The sequence below is a fragment of the Squalius cephalus genome, assembly GCF_949319135.1.
Source record: "Squalius cephalus genome assembly, chromosome: 19".
NCBI lineage: Eukaryota > Metazoa > Chordata > Actinopteri > Cypriniformes > Leuciscidae > Squalius > Squalius cephalus.
Genome location: NC_137140.1, coordinates 10,178,298 through 10,202,436, shown reverse-complemented (window position 1 = coordinate 10,202,436; position 24,139 = coordinate 10,178,298). Strand labels below are relative to the sequence as shown.

At 36.8% G+C, this 24,139-nt stretch overlaps 1 protein-coding gene across 2 annotated transcripts; it reads left to right on the top strand.

The window, feature by feature from the left end:
* Positions 1-124: 124 nt before the first annotated feature.
* On the top strand, positions 125-15,058 carry btbd16 (BTB (POZ) domain containing 16). Of its 2 annotated transcripts, XM_079851036.1 has the most exons (17): positions 125-220; positions 2,128-2,176; positions 2,274-2,427; positions 5,179-5,284; positions 5,670-5,758; positions 7,888-8,016; positions 8,662-8,787; positions 8,980-9,091; positions 9,602-9,671; positions 9,863-9,993; positions 10,766-10,885; positions 11,123-11,208; positions 12,519-12,601; positions 12,793-12,867; positions 13,065-13,166; positions 14,132-14,320; positions 14,907-15,058. In XM_079851036.1, the coding sequence occupies exons 1-17, from the start codon at positions 162-164 to the stop codon at positions 14,970-14,972; spliced, it is 1,746 nt and encodes a 581-aa protein (XP_079707162.1). In that variant the 5' UTR covers positions 125-161; the 3' UTR covers positions 14,973-15,058. The 2 variants fall into 2 exon arrangements, with proteins under 2 accessions (XP_079707162.1, XP_079707163.1); XM_079851037.1 differs by lacking the exons at positions 125-220; positions 2,128-2,176; positions 2,274-2,427; positions 5,179-5,284 and adding an exon at positions 5,393-5,432.
* The last annotated feature ends 9,081 nt before the right edge of the window (positions 15,059-24,139 follow it).

Here is a 24,139-nt window from a genome sequence, read left to right as displayed (position 1 = left end):
CGGCTTTTAGTGTTTAACCATAGTGAGAAACAAACACCTCACTCATTACACCTCTTTAGTTTTTAAACGTCTTAAATGTTTGGGAACGTGATGTGGACTGTCAGTCAGGACAAGTGAAAGCATTTTTTTTTTTTGGGGGGGGGGGGGGGGATTTAAACAAAATGCACATCCAGTGGAGTCCTTTATCTGCCAGGAATATGCCACCCAGACCTCACACAAGGTGGGTTAATGCACAAGAAGTGTCATGAAGTATTACTAGAATCACTAGAATATAGGGTCCTAACTTTTTTAAACTTTTTTTCAATCTATAACGTTAGGGGTTTTACATTTTTTAGATGCTACAAACCCCAAATATGATAATTCCTGTGCGAGAGACCCCCATCCTAAAATTTAAAAGGTAGCTATAGTTTCATATAGTTATAGCCTATTAAGTTAGGCAGCTAAGACTCAATTTGAAGACTGTGTAAAAAATTGTATTATTAATATGCATAATATGTAATTTGGAAAATATTTAGTTTGTATTACATTACATTAGACTCACTATGGTATGGCATTAAATAAATCTATGCTGTTAGTGTTATTTATTTTAATTGTTTTTACAAGGCTGCCAACTTTTTAGTTTAGCTTGGAGTGAGATTTTTTTTCAATGACTGGTAGGATACAGTTTTTATTATTGCTTGACAAAAATTTCACGATTTCAATTCCATTCTTGTGATTTGATTCCGATTTTGATTCAATATTGACTAATTTGGATAGGCCTACATTTTTATTTTAAATTTTATTTAAAAAAATAATCTCACCTAATGCACATAGAGGGCCCAATCTGCTGGTATTATTAAAGGTTAAAAATAACAAATTAAATTAAATATAATGCAGTTTTTGTTATAATAACAATTATTTAATGACGTAAGTAAAAATATAATAAATATGTAATATAGTGCTTTGCAAAATCTCCTCTCTAGCTATTTTTTCTATTCAATTAACATGCTATGGTCATTAAATGGCTTTCCTGAGGTAAATGTAACGTTATGTGACATAATTGTTCTCCTGCTGTTATATTGACCTCTTTCCGTGGTTGAAAAACACTATATTGGTCGATATTATACTTTCGGTAAGTTGTACTGCATCTTTAAATAAAAAAGTAACAGATGATCGGTTCACGTGCACTTGAACTGAGGCGCTCAGCGATCTGTCACGTCACATTTACAAGCGCCAAACATATTTTTGTCTGAATTTCGTAATAAAATTGACGGAATCTAAGAGCTGAGAATTAATTTAATATGAAAAGTACCTCTTTGCTCCGCAATTTTTCTGTGCGTGAGAAAATGGATGTGTGGCGTGAGAGCGTGTGAAAAGTGTCAATTGCATGAGTCAGTTGGCAGCCCTGTTTTTACACTGTCTGAATCCTATATAGTGCACTATGTGCCATTCACCATGTAGAAAATAGTAAATGTGTGAACAAGTGACCGATTTTGGCTGCAGCTTCAGCGTGTAATTATAATGTAGGGGGCGGAATACTTCAGATTATAGAGAGCATTATTGGACAGAAAATCTGATGAGAAGCTGAAGTGAGAGACTGTCTTGAATGTCTTGAATTAAATTTGAATTGTGTCATTGTTTTAGAGCACACTAGCTTATAGATAACATTACTAAAAGCCAAAAAACTTTCATTTTGATTTCTTGGGGAGTTCAAAGATAAAATAAACATAAACAACAAAACAAAAGTAAAGCGGCAGCCCATCATGGACGACTTCCGCAGATAAAGATAAAGTCCAGGCCTGGTCTTCTCTCCTCTCTCCTTCTCTCCTCCGTGGGACTCAGTAACACTCGTTCCACAGGCCTCGCTCCGTTCCCATGGCTCTCAGCCCCACCCTGCTTGCCACAATCTTATTTATGTATTAATTTTCACATTTGTTTTTCTGTAAACTTTTCCATAGACCCCCTAGCAGTCCCTTGTGGCCCCCAGGCCTCAGTTTGAAAACCCCTGCTCAACTGTATGCTATATTAGACACCAACATACTGTCCCTAATTGATTTCTCAAATCAATGTTTCTGTGTTTTTTGCACTTCACAGATATAAAGCTAGTTCATTTCAAATGGCTACCCATTCAGTACTTTTGTTTTTCAGGTCGGCGCTTATAACCTCCCACATTTCACAACAAAACTCTGCAAGAAGTGTAAGTTTGAATCTTCTTCATGACTCTGGACCAAATATATTTATTTGTCTTTGAAACTTTTAGCACATCACGTACTGTTATTCTATGATTCTAACAGGTGTCAGCTCGCTCACTAGGTCAGCGCACACAAGCTGGCCACACTAACCGCTGGCAGCTGCCTGGTGCTTTAGGCAGTGACTTATTGGGACAGACGCAGGTTCAGAGAGCAGAGGAGTTCGGCAATAAATCATCAGACAGAAAAAATTATTCAGGTGAGATGTACAATTAGCCTAAAAATGCAACGAATTGCATGTTTTGGATCAGGAATATTAAAACTCAGGAAAAATTGTCTTGAACAATACATTATTCCATCTAAATACATTTAATACCATATGAAACCTTTTATTACAATAAAATAATAAATGTAATGCAAAAAAATCATACACAATACAAAATATCTCATAAAATATTTATTAGACCCATCAAATACCTAAATACAAAACATACAGCCCTTTTGCACTTTTTTCACTTTCACTAATTTCAATTTGCAATGACTTTTAGTCACCAGATGTGACAGCTCTTAATAAACGTATGAAGACTGAAGAGACATGTTTCACTAACATTTCACAACCACAATGCGTCACAGTATTGTCTTCATTTCAACACTAGCCTATATCTGATTTATCATATTAATCTTAATAAATCTCTTCAGTCAGTCAGTCTGTGCAGTGTGAGTCCAGAGGTCTGATATTCCTAAATTTATTTATAAAAAAAATAATAGATAAATAGATAGATCAAATGTATCTACCGTATTATTCATGAAACATTCATGATGAAACATTTATTCTTCTGTAAGAGTGTTCGGATTTGGAAAAAGCTCTTTTATATCAAGGAGTAACCACTCGCATTAATGCGATGGGTTTTACCCATAATGCCACAGTGCATCTTCAGCACTGACTTTTGCCAGAATCCTGGGTTTACCAGGGGGATACGAGTGCCACTCTATGCCAACCCGCCGACCTGGTGTCACAAACCTGGCAACATTTTCGAGATAGGCACCTGTAGGGTTTTGGCATGAGAGTTGTATAAGAGGAATTGGCAGTTACGCACATGAACGACCTTTACAAAACCCCCCTTTTTTATTTAAAAGACAGTATGGCTTTTGATTCCTGTGCCAGGCTTCTGTGAGTCTGTTTAATTCAAAATAATCAGAATATTGCGGGGAAATAGAGGTGGACATGCTGAGAGGCGTCTGCTTGAATTGAATAGTTTTCACATCCAAGACACTGAATGTGCAGATGTTAAAAGACACTCTCCACAAATAACAAACTGGTGTCCTATTATTTCTTAAAGCCGTGAAGGCAAAAACCCCTTTTTTTTTGTTTTTGTTATTTTTTAGAACTATTAAAGGCTTAGTGCACCCAAAAATGAAAATCCTGTCATAATTTACTCACCCTCATGTCGTTCCAAACCCGTAGGACTTTCGTTTATCTTCGGAACACAAATGAAGATCTTTTTGATGAAATCTTAGAGCTTTCTGTCCTTCCACTGACTACACAACTACCACTTTGACATTTCAAAAAGTTAATAAAGAGATCGTAAAACTAATCCATTTGAATTGAGCTGTTTAGTCCACATTTTCTGAAGAGACTCGATCGCTTTATGAACAGATTTGATTTAGGTCTTTATTCACATTTAAACATTGATCAGCGAACATAAACAGAAACTCAGCCAAACCTGCTTGACGCGCAAGAACAAACCTCATTGGTTCTTGCGGAAGCTCAAACGTGCTGCGTAACACAAGAATGAACCTCATTGGTTCTCGCACGTCAAGTGAACATTTCTGTTTACCACAACTGATGTGTGAATTGATGAATGTTTATATGTGAATAAAAGCCTAAATTCAGTCAAGTGTTAATTATATAAAGCGATCTTTCTTTGTCTCTTCAGAAAATTTGGACTAAACCACTCAATTCATTGGAACGACATGAGGGTGAATCGCCTAATTAATGACAGAATTTTCATTTTTGGGTGAACTATTCTTTTAAATATGTTAATTAAATATGTTATTAAAAAATGCTATTTTGTTATTTAAAAGTGCTCTAAGCGATGTTGGGTGATGTCACTTCTTGTTGATGTTCGAAGTATTGTCAAACAAAATGGAGGCTAGATTGACCCTCCCTCCTTCTCATCCTGTCCCCCACCCCCTCTCCTTCCGTGCTTCCTGAAACAGTCATGAACGAGTCGGAGGCTTTTTTCCCTCTTCTTTGCTATTTGTTCATCGGAACGTCGTCTCTTTGGTCGTGTGTCGGCCATATCAAAATTCAAGAGAATATAATTCTAACGTTAGTCGTTGTCTATGAACATCTCTCCTCTAGCTAACTTCCCTCTTCATGCTTCTCTCTCCTCCACTCCCCACACCCCCCTTCATGTGATTGTCATTTTTGGATGAACTATTCCTTTTAGCTATTATCTTGTTACACCATCCCAGCAGGCTGTTTATAGTGGATTTTGTTTTGTTTTTTTTGTCCAATACTTTGTCTTTTCTCTATTTAAAAATGTCCAGCAAATAGTTACACATATACAAAACTGTATAACTGAAACTAACAAGATCTATTGTTTATAAAAACAAACAATTACTAACTATTCACTATCTATTATTATAACAGGGTTGCAAAGATGGCATGCAAAATTATTTAAAAAAAAAATCATAATATATAGAGGTTAATTAGTATTAATGAGATGTGAAAAAGTATGCATAACATTATTGAAAAATATAAAGTAAAAAGATAAGCACTGCCCAAACAAACAGTGATTGATGGAGTGATGAAACAAAGCATAAGGGTTATTCTTATATTCGTAATTTGCATACATTTTTCATTATTTTCTCTCATTTTCATTAATGCACACAGCCATCTGTCACAGACATATGTTTGCTCAAAGCTCAAATATCTGGATCACTTCATCCTATTCTTAAACACACACACACTCAGATTTTCTCTCACTGTGTGTTTATGTTGCAGCTGACCCCATGGCACTCCACTGGCACGAGACTGCCACTAGCTGCCCACATTCCCCTTTGCCACGTCTCGTTCACCCGCTCTCGGCCAGCCGACGTGCCCGACTCTGGTATGTTGCCAGGGATAAGTGGACTTCCATGACAACTGTTTAGCGGGAGAGAGAGACGGGCAGGCGAGGGGAGAGGGGGACAGTTTATCTCACTCCAGGATAGATCTGTGGGAAATCTGCCAAGCCACATGCTATCATTATGGAGCAGGTTGGATAGCACATTAGAAAATGACAACTTTCAATTTGGTGGGCCTTTGAACACAAAGACTATCAGGAGGGGCCGCAGAACACTTGGCACTGAAGCACTGTGGGATGAGAGGGGATTAAAGTGACAAAGTGTGTGTGTGTGTGTGTGTGTGTGTGTGTGTGTGTGTGTGTGTGTGTGTGTGTGTGTGTGTGTGTGTGTGTGTACACATATAATGTCTCTCTTTACCTTTATATACAGCAAAGATGTCACATGGTCTTCAAAGCTTGACACTCCAGAGGAACGATTTGATGTTTTGTCTCGCAGAGTGGCCCATAACGCTAAACCAGGTATGACGTATTGGAAATCTAATTGGCGGTGTTTGCTACGTCAGAAATCATTATTCCTATTCCTCAAATTAAAGGTTTAAGGGACAGTTCATTCAAAAATGAAATTCTCTCATCATTTACTCACCCTCATGCCACTCCAATGTATATGACTTTCTTTCTTCAGATAAACACAAATGAAGATTTTTAGGAAAATAATCCATCTCTGTGAGTCCCTATAATGCCTTTGATTGGCTGACACTTGTTTGACACTTGAAAAACCACACACAGACATCATAATAGTAAAAAGCATTGATGTATAGTTAAAAATATTATTATTTTTTTATATATACACCTATCATTTTGCTTCAGAAGTCTAATGGATTACTGTCACGATCACTGTGTGATCACTTTATCTGCAGAAAGAAAGTCATATATTTTGGGGATGGCATGAGGGTGAGTAAATGAGAGAATTTTGAAACTATACCTTTAAGGATTTGAACAACCATATTATACAGGAAAAAAATGATGCCTTAAATTATGTGATTTGTGAATAAAAGGTGAGTTGTTGTATTTCTAAGTCATTTTCACCTGGATGATGATTAAAATGACTGAATAAATCTCATAGATTTACATTGAAGCATGGACCAGAGTAATATCTAGAGACCAGAATATCATACATGGTGGATGGGTGGTCTCCTATGATTTAGGATAGTAAGCCAATACTCAGAACACCAAGCAACACCCTAGCAACCACCTAGAACACATAGGTAAACCACATACAGTACACTGTGTCCGAAAGCTTAGGCTGCTGGCTTGGCATTGTTGATCCTGGAACAATATTCGATCAACCAATCAGATTTGAGGGACAAGTTTACAGTTTATGTCAAGTTTATGCTTACAACCAGGGTGAGGTGCTTCTACATCAGTGTTATTCACCTATACCCTCTGATTTTTGGGATAAGTTGTTGTTATGGTTAGGGTTGGGGATAGGGTTAGGACTTTTTTTCTGACAGGAATGTTGTTCCAGAATCCAGGATCAATAAAATATGTTGATACAGGAACATGCTTTACTCTGCAAAATCGTGGCGACCTGCACAAAGGTGCAGAATCTGATTTTGCCAAGTACAACATGTTCCTGGATTAACATTACATTCAACCAATCAGATTTGAGGGACAAGTTTACTGTTTATGTCAAGTTTAGGCTTACAAACAAGCAAGAAAATGGCTAACCACCACACACTGAATTCAATCCAGACTAAAAAAGTCTGCATGTGGTGCAAAATGTGCAAAGTGCATGTGAATTAAAAGCTAGACAAGCATGAGCAGACGTTTCAGCACATTCAGCACTTTTGGTTCTACGCACCAGAAACAAATTTTTTACCTATTTGGAGCACAACAAATTTTTCATGTTTAGACTTACGATCAGGGTTTGGTGATTCCAAATCAGAGTTATTCACCGTTAGTCACAGTATCATTTTCCTCATAATTTATCGATAAGCTAAGGTTATGGTTAGGTTTAGGTTTAGGTTTAGGTTTAGGGGTAGGGATATGTTTATGGTTAGGATCAAATTTTTGGACATCATCAACATGTTGATCCAGGAACTTGGCAAAATCAGGATGATTTCGGACAGAATTCTGAATTCTGAGGCAGCATAACAGTTTAATGATCTACAACAAAATAGAGAGAGCTTTGTTGCTATGCAAATATTTACTACAATACTAATTTCTCACTAGAAATGACATCAAAAGTCAAGGAAAACAAGTCAAGGAATCAAATGCAATCTATTCTGCCTTCAAAAATCAATCAGATGAAGGTCTCAGTAGACAGGATGTGACATGATCATCGAATTCTGACATACCTTATTGCCTTTCTACCTCCACATTTTTTAGCTTTCAGACGCAACCATAGTGACTCCCTGGCAATGACCAACCCTAGGGGCCATAGAGACTTGAGGATGGGCTGTTTTGATTTATAGCAATGCCATAGCAACCACCTACAATTCCCTAGCACAGTTACAGGGGACAAAATGCTCTCACATTTCGTTCAGAAAATGTTCACATCTAGTTTCTTCTAATTATTCCCACTGCCGTTATTCTATTTCTGCATGAATGATATATAATGATGATATTCTATTTGTGCATGTCCATAGATGCAGTACTGGAATGTCTGGGGGTCAGATGGAAGCTGCATTGCTCCGTCCTGAGAAGTTCAGACACGTTATTTGAGTTGTATACCAACAGCAAGAGACAGCAGGATGTTGAGCTACAGGAGAGAGCAGGTATGGTGCTGTATAGTATAGCCCCCGGATCAATGCATTTAAAAAAAAAAATTGTTTGGGTTTTTTTTGTTTTGCTTTTGTTCTGGGGTTGTTGTTTTGGGGGTTTTGTTTTTGTTTTGGGGTTTGGGGGGGGGGGGGGGTTGTTTTGGGGTTTTTGTTTTTGTTTTGGTGGTTTTGTTTTGTTTTGTCGTTTTGTTTTGTTTCGTTTCAGTAGTAAGCCTCTCATAATCTTAAAGCATAATTAGTCAACAATGTGCATTTTCAGAAATCACATTTGCCTGAAGACATAACCATAGCATCAGTGTGCAACCTGAACACTCTCAGTTAGGGGTACAGATATCACACACTTTACCTATAAAATTACCTTAAAAGATTCCTTAGAAATAGTTGACACCACCCAAAATGCATTATATAATGAGCACATGCTTGGGGGAGAGCTGTTTATTTTCAAAATAGTTCATTAAAATTGTCATAAAATATGCAGGACAATAACTGAGAACCATTATGGTGTAATAAATAATGCAAAATCTAATGCAGAAGATCACATTATAGTGACCAGTGTTATCCTTGTGATCATAATAAATAGACCACAATATAACTTTGAATAGAAATTCAGGCCGTCCATTTTGTGTTGTGATATTGCAGTCATTGGGAAAGACAGCAGAGTTAGTAGTTCTGCATGTGAGAGAGGACTTGTCTACAGGAAGTGGCTTCTCAGAAGTCCTTTGACTCTCCGACTGCCTGTCAAAGATGACTCCATCAATAAAGAGGGTAAGCGCTAAAAGGGCATCATTTTTATTATATTATAGCGGTAAATGACAAGCTGTGTCATCATCTCTTGTTGACTTGCTGTCACATGAGTTTCTGATCTAAGTGTACTCTCAGAGATGTTGACTGATGAGGGGGCACACAGTGACAGTTATGGAGTAATACAGTTATGTAAGAATCTCTCTTGTGTTCCAGCGTTGTCTTTTGCCCTGCGTACACTGTATGACCATGAGGAACGCCCTGATGAGTGGGGAGAGGCCGTACTCTCCACTGCTGCATTACTGGGAATGTCAAACCTCTTCCAGAAGTGAGTATTAACCTCTTCCTCTTCAAATCTGTTCTGGAACTGGCAGATTCATTCGGTCTGGTACATGATGTCCAATACACAAGTTACTGCAGTCACTGTCAGTGTCTGTGTGTCTGTGTCTGTGTCTGTGTGTGCGTGTGTGTGCGTGCGTGCGTGTTATTAAGTAATAAACGCTAATCCAGAAGTCCATAATCCTGGTCTCTAGAGAAGTTTGTTTTGTCCAGTTTTAGATTAATTCATATCCAGGATGTTGGGTGGAACTGGATGTGAATTGTGGCACTGCAGACAGTCACTGAAGATATTTTTCATATAAGATCAGCTATGTTCCACCCAGCCGAGTTTAACTCAACATGCATTGCATCACTCCCATGTGTGCGTCAATTTGTAATTATGCAAATCAAATTTTATACAGTCACGAATACTTATATGTTTAGTTTTGGAATGAATACACAGGGTTGTATGATATATAAAATATTATATAATTTTGAGACTGATGCATATGATAAACAGGTGTCTTACAGAGATGTCGGCACATATCTCGTCTTCGACTGTGTGCAGCTTTCATCAAGTGTCCTGCAAGGTAACTATTATTATTATTATTATTATTATTATTATTATTATTTTTGTTGTTGTTATAAAACTATAATGAAATGGATCCTATTCCTATTCCATCCCTTTCTATTGTTCTTTAAATGACCAATAGGGGGAGCTCTGTATTCAGCTCTGTATTTAGTGTATAAAAGTCTATTAACCTCTTTTTGTGTTTTTCAGTTTAAAGAGACTTTTCTCCAGAAAGCATGTGAGCGCTGGTTGGAGCTGTTCCTAGTGACCGAACTCTCTTTCCACATAAAACTTAAAGATTTGCCTTTTGACCTCATGCTGAAGACCCTGCGTTCTCCAAGGTCTCATACTTTTTCTCAACCTTTTTAAGAGTATCACTGACAATTCGTATCGGGAAACACTTGCATCATGATCTTGCTCGATTGCATTACTTTTGCATAAAGAATATGAAGCGTATTTTTATAGGACCGTTAGGATTTTTGGTAACACTTTACAATAAGGTACAGTAGTTAACATTAGTTAACTACATTAGTTAGCATGAACTAATAACGAAATGCACTTATACAGCATTTATTAATCTTTGTTAATGTTAATTTCAACATTTACTAATACATTATTAAAATCTTGTTAACATTAGTTAATGCACTGTGAATGTTAACTAATGAACCTTATTGTAAAGTGTTACCACAAATTTTTTTTTTTTGGCGTTGTGAATTTCATCCCAAGACTTATTACTACTAAGCATCAGGATATTTTACTTTTGCGTTTGTTTATAATCCTTTTTATCTCAGGAATAATTCACATTAGATTCTCAGTCATGAAAAGTCACAAAATAGTTCTGATTTTTGTAATGTCACTCTGCAAAACATAAAGGTCATAAAATAGACTTTTTTTCCTTTATGTAAAATATATATATATATATATATAATTTTTTTTTTTTTTTTTTTTTTTTTTTTTTCTGTAGATTTTTTGGGTGACGTATGTCCTGCAAGTTTTTAAAGCACTTTTCTGAGCTTGAAATAACCTTCTGCATAGATAATGACTATTTAAAACACATCAAAAATGAGCAGATGGAGTAAATCAGCAGGAAACTAATAAGGTCTCTGTGTCTAGACTGTTTGCATCTAATGAATATGAGGTCTTGAGAGCAGTGCTGTACTGGCTGTACCTGAAGTTAAACCCCCTCCGAGAGACCCTACCTGCCCATAGCATCATCATCCACTTCTTCTCCAGGTACATAACCTCCATCAAACCATTTACAGCTATCAGCAACAACACAATGCACATGGTCCATTAGTATAATTCCAGTCAGTAAAAACCCCATTTACAGAGGACATTACAATAATTCAATAACTTCAATTGTGCAGCAAACTACATTCTTTTTTAAATGACCTTGATACTGCTTAGCTACTTTCATGCACATATGCTGTTTTTAATGACATCCCTCCATCATGTATCTGTCTGTTTCAGGGAAACGGCTGTTTTCTTGGAACAGCCTCAGGGTCAAAAATACATCACTATCTTTCAAGCTCTTCGTATGCATGGCATTACTGAATGTAAGTTTTGGATGCTTCATGAATACCAATTTTTCACAAGCTCACAAACTTACACCATCTACAACATTAAAATGAGCCTCAAAACCAAGCAGACATCTTTGATTTTTCACCAGATCTCCTAATACTGTTGCGCCCCATCGTTAGCTTAAACGAAAACAGACAGTTTGGCAGAATAATGAGTATATCTGACAAACAGTGTGTCCCAGCTACAGGCTCACGTCATGGACACAATCAGAACTATCCACTGGACATCCAACACACACCCAGCATGTGATATAACCCACCCCTACCCAACAGACATGACAACACTATCAGCTATTCAGAAAACGCCTCACAAACACAGTCATGTTACTGATGTGTGCCATTTTGTTGATCTTAAGGGATAAGTTCATATAAACAGAACTTTCAGAATTTAAAACTGGATTGGATTCATTCCGACCGACTGGGGAAAATTAGTTAATGTAAACATAGCTAATGTTGTTTTGGACCCCCATTGATTTTCATTGTACGGATGGGAAAAAAAATTTAAGAACACTGTAAAAACTACTTCAAAATATATTATTTGTGTTGCATAGAGAGAAAGGGGGGGTTGACCTATCCCTTTAAAATAAAATGCTCTGTGGCACTTTCATAACATTGTTGAGTGCCAAGACAAGTCAAATTGACATTCAGAATACCTATTCACCTGAAAAAAAGATGGGGAAACCTGTTTGGAAATAATTATTAGCGGTTTTTGCTCATACGCAGGATTATGGATCTTGAAGAAATTCTTAAAGTTGGCATGGAAGTTATTACATATATCTGAGTGAAATGCTTCTCGAATAAAAATAAAAAAAATGTTGGATGGGACTTGATTACGTCCACCAGGAATTGATTGGATCATTGAAATACACTTTGAAATACTTTAATATTAGTATACTATAGATCTCATGTGAGTGACAGGTTGTCCCGCTCTCACACAGTAAACACGAAGAGAAGGGATGTCGCTCCAAAATTATGAGGGCACATGAATTTAAAAAATAATGATATGCACTGATATATCATTTATAATAACAATACTCCATTTAAAAAAATTAAATACATTTATTTTATTTTTTTTTAAATCGCATTTGAGGAATAAGAATTAAAAACAAAAAGGTTTTGTCAATTAATCACACACAATACTTGTTAGGAACAGTAGCTTGTTACTGGAAAAGCTGTGCTGTTTGCACACAACTGCAAAGTATGCTTAAGTTAGTAGCGCTGCTACTTTTAGTCTACTACCGAAAACTATATTTGAGTAGTGTTGTTTATGTGTGTTGATGTCTCAGGGCAGCATCTGCAGGAGCTGCAGAACATCAGAGTGCTTCCTGAATCCTGGCTGCTGAGCATCCTGTCAAACCATTATCACACTGTGAGCATGTGTAGAGACCTCAAAACACAACACCATATTCAACGCACCCATCACTCCAGTTGTATTGCCATACTTAATTCATGACCTGCTTGTTTCAAAGCAGCTTTATATAAGTTGTATTCGACTTGAGTACACAAGTGAATACTAATTCATTAGCTTCATGGTTAATCTGTATGTTTTTTTTTCCATAGCTTCACAGCGGGGGCAGCATGGTCGTGACTGACTTCTCCAAACAAGCCATCCGGTTTGGAATGATGTTTGATAGGGTGCGGTACACTTTCTGACACTTTAACACAGATGTGTTATTTCTAGAGCTCCATGCTTTTCTGTCCTTCAGTCACTCGCTATTTCTGTTGTTGCAATATGACGAAAGTCAATCCATTTTTAACCTATTATGTGTTTGTGCTCTTTTACTTGCTGGTAAGCCTGTATTTTGTGTGTTACATGTTCTGTCGGCGTACAGGAACAAGAGTGCTGCACTCAAACCATCAGCCTCTGTGGTTTTTACTTTCTTCTCCAAGCTGCTAAATTGGGCGAATCAGATACGTACAACTTCTCCATTGAGGTTAGAGCACTCACAGGTTCAAACCCTTGTGAAAAGGGGAACGTGATTGTATTTAATGTGCACTTGTAGTGTACTTCAAGTCTTAAAAGTATATTAAAAAACTGTATTTGTGGATAATCTAATATTAATTAAATAAACTTAAGTACAGTACACATTTCTATGGAAGCTTGTTTCCGCCACAGAATAAACATTTTTAAAGGATAATTGTGACTTTTTATCTCACAATTGCGAGACATAGACTCAGAATTGCGAGATATAAAGTCAGAATTGTGTGATAAGTTGTTTTTTTGTTTGTTTGTTTTTTGCAATTGCGAGTTTATATCTCGCAATTCTGACATCTTTTCTCAGAATTGTGAGATATAAACTCGCAATTGCGAGTTATAAAGTCCAATTCTAAGGAAAAAAGACTGACTTTTTCACAAAAGTCTCACAGTTCTGACTTTATATCACACAATTCTGAGATAAAGACAATCTGAACTGCGAAATGTAAACTCACAATTGTGAGATAAAACATTGCAATTACCTTTTTATTTTTTATTCTGTGGTGGAAACAAGGTTCCATAATATTCAGTTAGTATATTATTTTTAAAGTATATTATTTCAGCAATAAATACTCTTTTTAAAAGTATTCTAAAGTGTAATTATTTTTAACAGGGGGACTTTATACTTTATAATGTCTTAAGTATCCACCAGATGGCACTTTCAGATGGAGCTATCAATGTATTTAATTGGTGGTGTTCATTTTCATTTGTAAATATAAAGATACAGTTTACCCAGAATAATGCCATGATTCATGCACCTTTATGTCGTTTCAAAGCTGAATTACTCACAACAGAGGAAATTTAGAATGGCTTAGCTGTTCTATAGGCTAAAAAACTAAAACAATGAGGTCTGGGGCTGTCAAGCAATAAAAAAGGCCCAAAAGAAGCCCATACAAAACCAAATCACTATCTCTCTCTGTGTAGAGGTTAAGACACTGGGATCCTGCTGTATCACAGTCTTCCATAGTGAGCCGTCCATACTGTATGAGGCCAGATCGATCGGTGTGCTATCACATCACAGTGCAAAGCTTCGCCAACGGCAAGTGGCAAGAGCACAGCAGTGGACCTATCAATCAAGAATTCGGCTTATGTAAACGCCGCAGTAGAAGCAAGGTACCAACACACAAACACACTGAAACAAAACAATGAAAACTAGAGACACTGCAATGATTGGTTTGACAGAATAATCTGAGGCCTGTTGCATGAAGCCAATTTCAGTTAGTTTGAGCAAACTCTGTTTTTTCGGGCTCAAAAAAAATGTGTATGGATTTGTATGTTTTTGTCAACTCTAAACCTACTCTGAAACTCTTTTGTAGCTTTATGCAACAGGCCTCTGAACACTACCAGTTCAACAGTTATTGCTAAATAATGCTTTAAATATATATATTACACTAAATGAAAATGAGAAAAAGCTTAAATAAAAATAAATAATGTTTATTATTTATTCAAGTAGTTATTTTTATTTCAAAATAGTTTTTATGGTGTTAGTTTTAGTTAACTATAATTGCCCTGATAGTGATATAAATAATATATATATATATATTTTTGTAGTCTAAACATTTAATCATCATTACTGAATTATTATCTTTTCAAAAAGCTGATCTGTATATCAGAAGAAAAAAAACAATACACTTTATGACTTATGATGCTTCATTATAACAAAGTTATAATTTTCTCTTTTTTTTTTTTTTTTCAACAGCCGTTTCAGATTGAAGGACTTTTTCCACCCATCCTGGTCACCTTTGCTCTGGCATTCCCATTTTGATGATGCCTCTGCCTGGGATTTTTGCTGTTAAATAAAACAAACAATCCATTTCATAGTAAATATATGAATGGATTATATCTAATGTCAAAATGCTTTTGTATTTTTCATGTTCATGCAAGGTGAATGGCTATGTCTATTAACAGCTATACTACTAATGCTCTAAGAGTCACTGAATTATATGTGAGTAATGCACATGCTTGATATGCTTGTTTAATTATTGATGCTACATTATTAAAAAATAGCATAGAAATGCTTAGGTTTATATAACTTAAAGTTCTTGCGAAGATACCCAGCATATTTTAACTAATGTACAATCCATCGTAGGATATGTAACATACGTCCACTTGACATGAACATAACTTGACTAAAAACCATGAACATAACTTGACTAAAAACCATGAACATAACTTGACTAAAAACCATGAACTAAACTTGAACATGAACAAGACTCACCAATAGCAGAATACAGACAGAATAAAGATAGGCAAAAAACAATGGTAACATGAGGGCTATATATGTACTAAGGACTAATCACATAACAAGACACACCTGAAAGCAATGAACCAATAAGAACATGACATGAGACTAGGGAAGCACATGACATGATCACATGAGGGCAAGGAATCAAATGACCAACAGGAATGGCTGCATCCAAAATCGCATACTTCCCTACTATATAGTAGGCGAAAAACTATGTGACAAAAGAAGTATGACTTTACAGTACTCATAAAAGAGTATGCAAGAAGTACCGGATGACCAACCTCTTCTGGCGAGATTCTGAAGTGTGCATAAGATGGACACTTTACTATCCCATGAGGCCACGAGAGAGGATTTATGAATGGCAGTAAAGCAACTTAACTGAGGCTAAGAGGTCACATGATAATGAGAACATGGTGAATGTAGTACTTCCAGATAACATTCATACTACACACATTCATGCACTGTAAACCCTAACACTCAAAATAATTAATTGGTGTGAGTAGGACAAACTTAAATTAAACTAATTAGTTCAGTCAAATTAACTTTTATGAGTATTTAAAACTTTCTTTTTCTTTTGAGTTCACAAAACTGACACATTTTAAAGGGTTAGTTCGCCCATTTAAGACATGAAGTTGTATGCAATCCTTACCAGCACTATAGTGCATACACACTGACCCACTCTGTGGTCACCTCTCTGGTCAGAGTTCTGGCCGCTGGAAGTTTTTCAAGAAAGTAGTCCCGTTTAGTTTCCGGGGCCTCAAAACTGTGCGTTTTTACGTGAAAAAATTATATGCGTTTCAAAGCTTGATTAATTTACATTACAAAAAACACGCCAGACAAAAAATACCTCAGTTTTTAATCGGCACTATTTTCTTTCCATTTCTATCAATCCGCGCTGCTGTCAACGTCAACAGTGTGCACGTTCCGATCAGCTGTTCCATAGTGTTTACACAATCGAATGACAACGACGTAAAAAGTAGAAAATTAACAATGGTGCGAACTTGTAAATTCCCAGGTTGTGACCACAAGAATGTGCCGGGATCACTGTTCAGATTCCATCGTTTTCCTGTTTCGGATATAGCTAATATGAGACAGCTTTGGCTGGTTGCCATCGGCTACTCTGCGGGAGCTAAAATATCCAGAATCAAGGATTTTCGTGTGTGCAGTGCTCACTTCAGCGAAGACGATTACATCCCCAACCAAGGAGGAAAAAAAAAACAGATTTTAGAGAGTTTTGCTGTACCAGTAGCCTACCACGGGTAAGCTCTATTTACTAACTTTATGATCCCATGTCTAAACTGTACAGTAAACAATGTTTAGACTCCAGTGGAAATCACGTGAAAAGAGGTCTAATATAAAAACAGAATAGGGATATAGGTACAATTTGCTGAGAAAACTATTTGGATGTAATGCAGACAGACCTGTAATGCAGTTGGCCTCCTCGTCAATCGATGGGTTTTGCATCTGTTACATGAGTTCCCATTCGTGGCAGCAATAGCTTCTGTTGGCATAACTTGACAATTTGAACAAGTGCACCACCATTTGTCGTTCATCCTGGCTCTTGCTACAGCTGTGGGCCCAGCATCAACTTGGACAACTTCATCTCTGTCCTCTCGCTCTCTCTCTTCCCGTTCTATCTCCATCTGCTGAAGTTCGGCATCGGTATACTCCGGTTCATAAAGGTATCCCTTTGGCGTTGTGCTAAAATTACTTTAATCATCATCTGTTCCGTCTGACATTGTGCTAAAATTGGTTTCATCATCAGAAGTTTCGTAGTCAGACATGTTGTCAGCGAGTCGCGCTATCAACAGCTGATCGGAACGTGCGCACTGTTGACGTTGACAGCAGCGCGGATTGATAGAAATGGAAAGAAAATAGTGCCGATTAAAACTGAGGTATGAATTTTGTCTGGCGTGTTTTTTGTGATGTAAATTAATCAAGCTTTGAAACGCATATAATTTTTTCACGTAAAAACGCACAGTTTTGAGGCCCCGGAAACTAACCGGGAATACTTTCTTGAAAAACTTCCAGCGGCCAGAACTCTGACCAGAGAGGTGACCACAGATTGGGTCAGTGTGTATGCACTATAGTGCTGGTAAGGATTGCATACAACTTCATGTCTTAAATGGGCGAACTAACCCTTTAAGTAAGTTGAATAGTTTCAGTGTTTTGAGTTTCATGAACTTGTTTCTTTTAATTTAGACAAACTTAAATTTAACTGAAACTGAGCTGGGATTTCTATTTCCCAGCATGCTTTGCCATGACACTCAAAAGGGAGAGTAAATGCTAAAATTAAGTGTTACATAATGGGGTTTTTTTGTTGTTGTTGTTGTTGTTGTTTGTTTGTTTGGTTTTTGTGCCAGATTAATATTAAGTGGGAGATTTAGCAGTGTTTAATGCTTGGTTTGAGAACAGTGTATGTTACTTTATTTTTTTAATATTGTTGTAACAATATAACTGTATTATATTGTTCAGCATGTGCTATGCTATGCTAATGATATCAAAGCATTGTGTAACCAATTAGCATTTATCAGCTGGTTAAAGCAAGTTTAGATTACATGACAATCTTAAATTGTGTAGCTACTCAAATATTTCAAGTTAAGAGCAATGTATGAGTATAAAATAAAAATGTTATGTTAATTTCTTAACTTAACTTAAAAAAAATTAGCTAACTGATTACCTCAAATTATTTCAGTTTTGCAAATTTATTCAGGTTTACATTGTAGGCTACCCATAAGTTATCCCTAAAATCAGAGGCATAGGTGAATAACACTGATCATTGCACCTAACCCTGGTTGTAAGCCTAAACCTGACATAAACTGTGAACTTGTCCCTCAAATCTGATTGGTTGATTGGAATTTTGTTCCTGGATCAACACTTTTTTTTTCCCCAGGATCAACAAAGATGTTGATCCAGGAACATGTTGCTCTTGGTGAAATCACGTTCTGCCTAAATGCAATCTCAATCAAAAATTCTTCTTCTGCAGAAAGCAGTTATTGCATCATTAGCTGTTGTTTAAAGCTCATTTCTCATGCCTCGATCTGACAGACTGTCCAGTGTCCACGTCAACACTGTGGGCTGTCGTCATTTGGCTCATGCAACCTCAAAATAGTTTTCCCCCCGCTTGAAATGTGCTGCAATGCTATTGTTTTCAGGAGCTGCGAATTGAGGGAAGAGGAAGCGTGCTTTGCGTTGTGTGCTCTGTGTTTTCACATGGGCAAACTGCCACTGAGGAAGCAAAGCTATCCTAATCACAATACATGCTGGAAAACGCTCAGTGGAGCCGTGCGGATATAGAGCAGCCGTCCACAGACTTTTAAATAAAGCTACTCCGCTGCTTTGACCCACGACTGACTTCCACTGACCCACATTTTAGTCAAGTGAGTCTGAGAAAGCAGAAAAACCTTAGATTTTAAAGAGGGTCTGTTATGCTTATTTACATGTTCAACTTTCTTTAGATGTGCTTTTTAAGAATGAAAAAGGTCCAAAAAGTTACAAAGCACAAAGTTCACTCCAAAGGCAGTTATTATTTATATCAGTAAGTGTTTCTTGTGGTAGTAGTGTGTTGAAACTTGTGGTTATGGTAAGGAGAGTGACATTTCCAAAATACTCTCGAAGCGGTTGACCAACCACAACACACTGGTCCAACCAACCAATTAGAGTGCATTGTGCTTTTCAGAAGGAGAGGCTTCATTGAGATAGGAACTAAACAGGGGTGCGATTTCCGAAAGCATCATTAGCCAACTATAGTTGCAAGTTCCATCATTACCAACATAGTTCAACGATTTGGCGTTTCCTGAAACAAACATTCGCGAACTTGCGTGGTTGGAACTACAGGTATCGAGCTGTGATTAGAAGCATCATTTCTTTTTAAATGACATGTGGACTTAATAGACTCTGCTCATGGGCACAACAAACATGCAGTGCATTATCCTTCATTCTATATATATATATACATATATATATATATATATATATATATATATATATATATATTAGCGTGTTAACAATCAGCATAGCTAACAATCACATGTGCGTAAAGTGCATATGAGGGAATCCTTGATGAATCAAACATACAATAAAGCAAAATGACATGAAATAAAAACAGTGATGTAGTCATTAGATGCCATTTTCATTACTGCAGCAGCATCTCAGAGATCTCCAATACAACCCCAATTCCAGAACAGTTAGGACATTTTGTAAAATGTAATATAATCAAGAATCTGTGATTTGTTAATTCTCTTTAATCTTTATTTAACCGAGAAAAGTACAAAGAAAAAAATGTCCAATGTTTTCACTTGCCAAATTATTTGTATTTCTGCAACACACTCTCAAAAAAGTTGGAACAAAGGCCAAATAAAAGTCAAAAGACTATAGAATATCCAAGTTAAACTGTTTTGAAGCAGTCCACAATTAGCAGGTGAACTGATAGGTAAGGGTAATGTGATTGGATATAAAAAGAGCATCCACCAAAGACTCTGTCTTTGCAGCATGGGTCATGGCTCACCACTTTGTGCCAAATTTCATGAGAGAATGGTCAAACAGTTCAAAAATTTCTCAATGCAAGATTGCAAGAATTTGAGTCTTTCACCATCTACCATACATAATATTGTGAAAAGATTCAGGGAATCCAGAGAATTCTCAGGCCATGTAGGGAAAGGCAGGAGACCTCCGTTGAATGTGCGTGACCTTCGAGACACCCTCAGATGGCAATGCATGAGAAACCATCATGCTACGCCTTAAATACAACCACTTGGGCTTGGGTGTACTTTGATCCAAAAGACAGTGGAAATGTGTGATGTGGTCAGATGAGTCCACATTTAAGCTTGTTTTTGAGAAAGACAGACATGGAGTTCTCAGTCCCAAAGATGAAAGGGACGATCCAGACTTTCATCAGCGACAGGTACAAAAGCAAACATCTGTCATCTGGTATGGGGGTGAATCAGTGCAAACAGTATGGGTGACTTGTGTGAAGTCAAGTCAAGTCACCTTCATTTATATAGCACTTTTAACAATATTAATTGATTCAAAGCAGCTTTACAGTGATAATAGGACATTACAGTAACAGAGATTGTTTTGGCTTTACAGCACCTCTAGGATAAAGTTATTGTCCAGCTAAAGTTATCTTTGATTGATTCACTTCCGTTGCGAAGATCTTTAGTTATTAACTTTGGGGCCGCTTACACAACACCATTCTAACAGAAAACCCTCAACGCGCTCAGGCCGCCTATCCGCACCAAACAGTGCCTGGTGGCTCGAGAACACACTCCGGGAAATAGGTTCCGATTATCAGCTATCTCTGCGCAAACCTACACAACCTCTGCGCAAACGCTGACGTCGCGCACATGCGCATCACATGTTCAGTCCATAGGTATGCCCTTTGAATATGTGCCCAGGCATGTAGTCCTTCTTTACAAATCAACCCTCAACAAACTACTTGTCTGGCCGTAAAATAATATAATCCAGAATTATTTATCGTGTCCACGTAGCCACATGGTGACTCTAGGTAAAGGGAAGGGAAGGAGGCCTTCACATGGGAGAGGTCTTGATGCCCAATTCTGATTTGTTGCCTATATCCGATTTTTTTGACTGTCCGTTTACACGTTCTTTCAATTGTGACCCATATCCGATTCACGTGTTTACACTTGCCATACTATCTGAAACATCGCGCATGCTTAAAGGGTTAAATTATCTTGCACAGATGGACGAACGCGAAATATGATTGATACTATAGCTCTGCGAAGTTCGCCAAACATCACCATGATTATGAGGCGGAGGAGGACGAAAAGTGCCATCATTGCAGCCTGTGCATATGCTACAGTTATTGTGTGCGAGAGAGATCTCAGGACTGGTGGGACTGGGAGCATATTGTGGCGGGCTTTAACGAGGAGCAGTGGGTCCGAAATTTTAGGATGAGCAAGCCAACCTTTGATATGTTGTGTCAACGTTTGTCCACATTCCTCTCCTACGACGACACAACGTTTCGTCGGGCCATCCGTCCCCAGAAGCGCGTCAGGGTTTCTCTCATCATTAAACTGCGGAGGCGTTGCCTAATGCCTCAGAAAATCCGATCTGCCTGTTTACATGACAGTCGCATTGGGACATATCCGATTTATTTCCACATATGAATGAGGCCTGAAACCGATCTCGAAATTTCCGAATACATGCGTTTTTTTTCCTGTTTACACTGTCATAGAACACATACTGTACCGTACCGTACCACTCAGTGGAAACGAGCCATTAAATGTCCATCTTTCAGATTACATGAATAAATTTCTCTCTTAGACACATCACCACCAGAACTCCTACCACAGATAACTGTGTGAAGAGTTTTGATTGACCAAAGTATTGAGAAATGGGTCTTAGTGACTGTAAAAAAAAAAAAAAAAAGGAATTGAGATGTTTATGTATTTAGTTATTTTAGAAATGTAAATAGCAATTTCACACACAACAGTTGGTCCATGCTGTCAACCTTGCACAATACACTGCTTTTACATTGTTTAAACTGTAAATGCATTAAATATTATTACATTTTTTCTCAATCGCTTTGGCTCAATTCTCAATTCCTTTTTTTTTTCAAAACAATAAAGTTCAGATCTCGGAACAGTTAGTTTCTTGTTAACATCAGATTTGAATTTCTTATTAATTTAAGCAAATTGCATGTGTTTTGGCAAGTGTGTAAAAGAGTACAATTGTCCACAATTTGCACAATAACTAAATTCACATGACTTGTTGATCAAAACTGATGAGTTGATGTTCAGTGATATTGTCAACGTCTTCACAACTTCGAAACATTCTTTCACCATGTGAGCCTCAGCCTTCACTTCCATTCAATTATCAAAATCTGTCAGACTTATTTCATAAATACCTTTGACATGTAATGTTTGTAATGAAATAAGAATCACAATCTTGTAATCAACCAATCATGTTTGGAAGCATACAGCTACTGCATATGGAGTTTGCCCAGCCAGCACAATATCATTTTTGAACATGGAGGAACGTCAGAACCCTAAACAGCAACATCAGTTTATTTTTGAAGAAATGTGTTACATGTAAACTGAAAATTCAAAGTTGCTTGTAGTGGAAGAGCAATAGGAAGATATGTAAGAATGTACATCTAAACATTTTGACCAGTGTGGCTTACATGATGACAAAAACACTTTTTATTTTGGTGGTACTGGCCAATACTGACACATTAACTAGGTTTTGAAGCATGGATTACAGTTTTTACCAATTGCTTACACACGTTTTCAAAACTAAGTCTCCTTTTTTCAAAACTTACACAATTCTCAAAACTGCACACACAAAATGCAAAATGCCTCACATCTCCTTCAAAATGCAACACTGCATTCAAAATGCCATAAACACATGTCAGAATGAAGCATTTGCATCAAATGGCAAACACTTCTTTCATAATAATATATTTTTGGATATACCATGTAAACACTGCTGTTCTAAATCTAAAGCTCTTTGGTCTTTCATAGGCTTATATCTACATTTCAATACAATGTTCTACAGTGAAAGTAATCTGATGTAACAAGTACACTGTAAACACCAATGCAATGTAGAAACAGAAAATATTTATTAGGTCTAACATTATTGTTGTATACAGTAGCATACAACAAAACCGACAAACCGAACAAATCCATTGTTCAAAACAGATCATCTGACCTTTGACCTATATTTCTGATTTCTGAAGGATTGTGTGAAAACATAAAATTAAATTAAATTAAATTAAATTAATGAACACTTTTGGGGCATCTTACTGTAAGTGTGTTTTAATGCTTGATTCATGCATTCATGCGTGTGTGTGTGTGTGTGTGTGTGTGTGTGTGTGTGTGTGTGTGTGTGTGTGTGTCAGTACATCTGAATGCAGGTCACTATAACCTCTAATAACCTTTCCTTATCTGAACAATACAATGGGGATTTCCCACAGTTATAACTGTGCAATGCAGCACTAATTTCCTTCTTCAGTTTCTTAAGTCCCCTATGGCATCAGAAGGCATGCATGAATCAAGCATTAAAACACACTTAAGATGCCCCAAAAGTGTTCATTAATTTAATTTAATTTAATTTAATTTAATTTAATTTAATGTTTTCAGACAATCCTTCAGAAATCATTCTAATTTGCTGATTTGGTGGTCAGTTATTTTCAGTTATTACTGGTTCTCTTTTATTAATAGCTAATGGTTCTTTTTTATTATTATCATCAATGTCGACAACAGTTTTTGCTCCATAATATTTGAGTTGAAACCGTGATACATTGTTTATCAGTATTCTTACTTGAATAGAAAGTTCAATGAACAGCATTTATTTGAAATAGAAATTAGAAACATTCTGTTGAAATAAAATAATTATTATGCCTAACAGCAATAAATCTGTTTCAGGATTAAAGTTTTTCTCGATTGCTTAAACATAACCAGGCTTTTGAACTAAAATGTCAATACCATAATGCCATTTTTCAAAAAGCACACCCATTTCCCTAAACTTTAACACTATTCCCCTGTTTTGACACATAAGTCAGATTTGTTGAACTGTCACTGCAAAACTCTACACACAAATCCCTTCGTTTCTCATTGCCTACACCATGTTGTCATGTATAAAGCACTAGAATTCAATATTGTTCACTTAAGTCAGCACAGCTTCAGCTCAGTTAGCACACAATTACCCAAGTGGAAACACTAAGA